The following is a 5,000-nucleotide window of genomic DNA, read 5'->3' as shown; positions in this document are numbered from 1 at the left end:
GCAGGCATGATACACTGGGAAGCACATTAGGGGAATTGAGTTAGTCTGCATCAGTGGATCTCTCACACTGTGTCAGCCTCTGTGTCTGAGGGAGTTTGTAGGTCAGAGACTAACATGCTTTATTCATGTTACAGTAAACACTAATTTGTTCCTCTGGTGTCTCAAAAACATCCAAATGTTATGAGGAACTATTTGTATTATTTTGTTCTGTATGTGAGTGAGTGTTGTGAATTAAGTTCTGTTATTGAAGGTCCTCAACGGGTTGGGTTGAACATTGCCCCAATTATAACCACTCATAGGACAATCACAGGATTATTGCTGCTGGCTTTCGGTAAAGTTGCTGAGCAGGTATTTGTGTGAGGCTTATTTTCCTGTGGTCTGGTCTGAGAAACATTACTTTAGTCAGCCAAAATAGCAGCTGAATGTGCTCTTTGGTGATCTAGATGTGTCTGTATGTCACATTTCAGAGACTAGATATACAGAAAAGGCACCACTATTTACTTTTCTGTCCTTCTTATCCTCATAGCAACAGTCCCTCACTTCTCTTGGTAACCTGTGGTCTTATCTAGCCAGGTGTGAGAGTGTGACTCTGTGTGTGTGTGTGTGTGAGAGTGTACATCTGTTCACAGTCATGCTATTGACGGTTATATGGGCTGTGGACACACACACACATACAGGAAAATAGGCAAATTAGATCCTGGTTTTACCCTGGCCTCTTACTGTTGTCATTTGTACATGTTGTTCTAATTAATCAGTGTTGTAGTCGTGAGTTTTATACGCTCGTTCATTTTCCACTGTCTGAGGTAATATGAGTTCTGAGTACAGGAGATGAGGGTTAAAGGTTAATCCTATAAACATGAACATTTCGTGTGTTCCTCTTCTGTTTACGGAAGTGAATTATTCTAAGAGAGAGACCATGACCATAAACAAACGTAGTCTCACCCATATCTGTGTGTACTGTTCCAGTCAGATCAGTGTAGTCTCACCCATATCTTTACATTTAGTCATTTAGCAGACGCTTTTGTCCAAAGCGACGTACAAGGAAGAGAACAGTCAAGCTAAGAGCAATAAAAACCTGGTGTAACAATAAATAGAAAAAAACGACATAGAAAGAAAAAAAACCACATATCTGTGTGTACTGTTCCAGTTCAGATAAGTGGTTATCAAAAATAATGACATGGGCGGGGGGGGGGGGGGGAGTTCTATCTTCATCTTCTTCCATGCTTGAAATAATGTTTTTTTCAGAGGCACTCTCTCTTAGTATATTTCTCTTTGTATGTTTTCCTTTTAACTTGACAAGCCTCTAATTTTTGTTTTCACATTTATCACTCTTGCAGTAGCTGTAGTGGGTCAGACAACGCCAGATGCCACGAGTGTAGGCAGTTCCAGCGGGTCAGCTAGTTCCTTAGTGACCTCCACGGCTGACGGCAGCGCAGCCAGCACAGAACCAGCAGGGCCCCCCAGCACACACAGCCCCACAGATGGGGCCCCAGAGACCAGTGGCACCCCCCCAAGCCCCACCTCAACCTCCCCGCCCTCTGTCGAGTCCCCATCCATAGCTGTTACCTCGTCTCCTACCACAGGTGACCCTTCCGCCGCCACTTCCTTGAGTCCCACCCAGGCTCCGACGGCTGATGTTCCCACAGCCAGCCCCACAGAGGTCACCAGCGCAGCCGGTAGTGGCACCACAGCTGAGGTCACCAGCGCAGCCAGTACTGGCACCACAAATGAGGTCACCAGCGCAGCCGGTACTGGCACCACAGCTGAGGTCACCAGTGCAACCACTACTGGCACCACAGCTGAGGAGATGTCGTCAGAGCCCGTCAGCCATTCCACTGGCACTCCTGGTCCCGCCTCCACAGAAACGGGGACGACATCCAGTGTCACACCCTTGGCCACGGCCACACCTGAGGAAAATACCGTATCGACGCAGGAAATGAACACTGCCGCGACCGACATCACTTCCTCATCCAGTTCTACAGAGTCCCCCGTTTCAACAGAGGAACAGACCACTGAAACAGCCTCAACCACAACCCCTGAGACCACTGAGGCACTCCCTGAGTCCACCTCCACTGAAGTGGATCAAAGCACAACCAGAGTCCTGGAGAGCACTACTATGACATCGAGTGCTCCAGAGACCAGCACCGTAGTTGATCCATCGGGGACACAGAGCATGGAGACAACTGCTGGAGGTCAGACTGGAGGTCAGTCCACCACTTCCGCAGGTACTGAGACTAGTATGATCTCACACTTAACCTCAAAGACCACAGAGGCTGATGAGAACACAGGGTCAACACAGGCCGCCATAACACCTGATGAGAACACAGGGTCAACACATGCCACCATAACACTTCAAACACCTGATGAGAACACAGGGTCAACACAGGCCACCATAACACCCCAAACACCTGATGAGAACAAAGGGTCAACACAGGCCACCATAACACCCCAAACACCTGATGAGAACACAGGGTCAACACAGGCCACCATAACACCCCAAACACCTGATGAGAACACAGCGTCAACACAGGCCGCCATAACACCCCAAACACCTGATGAGAACACAGGGTCAACACAGGCCACCATAACACCCCAAACACCTGATGAGAACACAGCGTCAACACAGGCCGCCATAACACCTGATGAGAACACAGGGTCAACACAGGCCACCATAACACCCCAAACACCTGATGAGAACACAGCGTTAACACAGGCCACCATAAGACCCCAAACACCTGATGAGAACACAGGGTCAACACAGGCCACCATAACACCCCAAACACCTGATGAGAACACAGGGTCAACACAGGCCGCCATAACATCCCAAACACCTGATGAGAACACAGGGTCAACACAGGCCACCATAAGACCCCAAACACCTGATGAGAACACAGGGTCAACACAGGCCACCATAACACCCCAAACACCTGATGAGAACACAGCGTCAACACAGACCGCCATAACAGCCCAAAAACTTGATGAGAACACAGGGTCAACACAGGCCACCATAACACCCCAAACACCTGATGAGAACACAGGGTCAACACAGGCCACCATAACACCCCAAACACCTGATGAGAACACAGCGTCAACACAGGCCGCCATAACACCCCAAACACCTGATGAGAACACAGGGTCAACACAGGCCGCCATAACATCCCAAACACCTGATGAGAACACAGGGTCAACACAGGCCACCATAAGACCCCAAACACCTGATGAGAACACAGGGTCAACACAGGCCACCATAACACCCCAAACACCTGATGAGAACACAGCGTCAACACAGACCGCCATAACAGCCCAAAAACTTGATGAGAACACAGGGTCAACACAGGCCACCATAACACCCCAAACACCTGATGAGAACACAGGGTCAACACAGGCCACCATAACACCCCAAACACCTGATGAGAACACAGCGTCAACACAGGCCGCCATAACACCTGATGAGAACACAGGGTCAACACATGCCACCATAACACCCCAAATACCTGATGAGAACACAGGGTCAACACAGGCCGCCATAACACCCCAAACACCTGATGAGAACACAGCGTTAACACAGGCCGCCATAACATCCCAAACACCTGATGAGAACACAGCGTTAACACAGGCCGCCATAACACCCCAAACACCTGATGCATCAACATCAACACCTACATCCACCCCAACAACCAGCCCTGAATCCGGCCCGACAACAAACTTAAATCCCACTACTGACTCAGTAACCGGGTCAGTGGTTCCTACACACACTGATCCATCAGTTCCTACTGACAACACCTCTACACTCAATCCAACTACTGCCCCTGAAAACTTCACTACTGTGGAGACCAGCCTGACACCCAACGCAACATTTAATCCAACCGTTCCCCCAGAAACCATGCTGACATCCACTTCTGATAGCTTCTCAACATTCACTTCAGCACACATGTCAATATTCACTTCTGATGTCACCGGTACACCATCCACTATTGAGAACCCTTCCACAGCTGAAACAATTACAGCTAGCTCTGAAACCAACCCAGTGTCCCTCCCAACATCTAGCCCAACATCTGAACCTGAAATCAATTCCACATCCAACTTAGTATCCACCCCTTCGACTGATCTAATGCCCACTTTTGACAGCAGGTCTACGTCTGCCCCCACTACCCCTACATCCAACTCTACAACGAACTTAGTCACTGAATCAAGCCCTGTATCTAACACCATGTTTCCCTCTTTGACTAATTCAACACCTGAAAGCATCTCAACTTCCAATCCCCCAACCAATCCCACAGCTGCCATAGATACTGACATAACATCTACCATAGAAGCAAGCTCCACAGACAACCCAGTCGTCTCAACCATGTTTCCCAGTGTAGCCCTGTCATCTTCCTCGGCCATTGATGATACCACAAACCCTACCACCGTAGAAACTCATAATCCCGAAACCACACTAACCTCCCACACCACTAACTCAGGCTTTACTAGCAGCAACGTAGTAACTACCAACGCAGACACCACCGCCAACACCGTAACCCCTAACCTCGGGTCTACCCCCGGCGGTACTTCCATCTTAACCTCCGGCAGCTCCTCCACCGAGCTGTCCACCTCCAGCTCTCACTTCTCCACCAGCATGGCCACCTCATCTAACACCTCACCCATGCAGAGCGTTGCAGTGACGTCAGCAGGTAGGAGCTTTACCCAGCTCCCGCTAATCCCCGTGGACCTCCGTGATTCAGGGCCTCGTTCTCTGCTGTTCTGCTCTTGCAAAATGAAAATAGTATTAGCATTAGCATGGTTACTGATTATTCATGGCCTTCACAATCACTACCTTTTCAGCTTACTCTCTTTGGTCTGTGGAATCAAGTGGTCTTGTGCAATCAATCACAGTGCACCTACTCAAAATTTGCTTTTACAAAATGCAAGATTTCTTTCCTCTTCCATGTTAATCATAACACTAGCACTAGTTGTGTTTATTACATAAAATATACCTATATTTGTTTCTTAACTGAGTT

At 48.7% G+C, this 5,000-nt stretch overlaps 1 protein-coding gene across 6 annotated transcripts in view; it reads left to right on the top strand.

Moving 5' to 3' along the window:
* The window catches only part of si:ch211-198m17.1 (mucin-5AC), a 20,532-nt gene that overhangs the window by 7,845 nt on the left and 7,687 nt on the right, over positions 1-5,000 (top strand). For 3 of the 6 annotated variants that reach the window (XM_031571322.2, XM_031571329.2, XM_031571319.2), the window contains exon 2: positions 1,338-2,225. In XM_031571322.2, coding sequence (XP_031427182.1) covers positions 1,338-2,225 — 888 coding nt within the window. Of the gene's footprint in view, positions 1-1,337; positions 2,226-3,642; positions 4,674-5,000 lie in introns of those variants that run through there. The other 3 variants (XM_031571343.2, XM_031571334.2, XM_031571336.2) reach the window with 3 other exon arrangements.

The sequence above is a fragment of the Clupea harengus genome, chromosome 1 (genome assembly GCF_900700415.2).
Source record: "Clupea harengus chromosome 1, Ch_v2.0.2, whole genome shotgun sequence".
Lineage (NCBI taxonomy): Eukaryota > Metazoa > Chordata > Actinopteri > Clupeiformes > Clupeidae > Clupea > Clupea harengus.
Note: the sequence above shows the minus strand (reverse complement) of the source record. Positions and strands in the feature narration are given on the sequence as shown.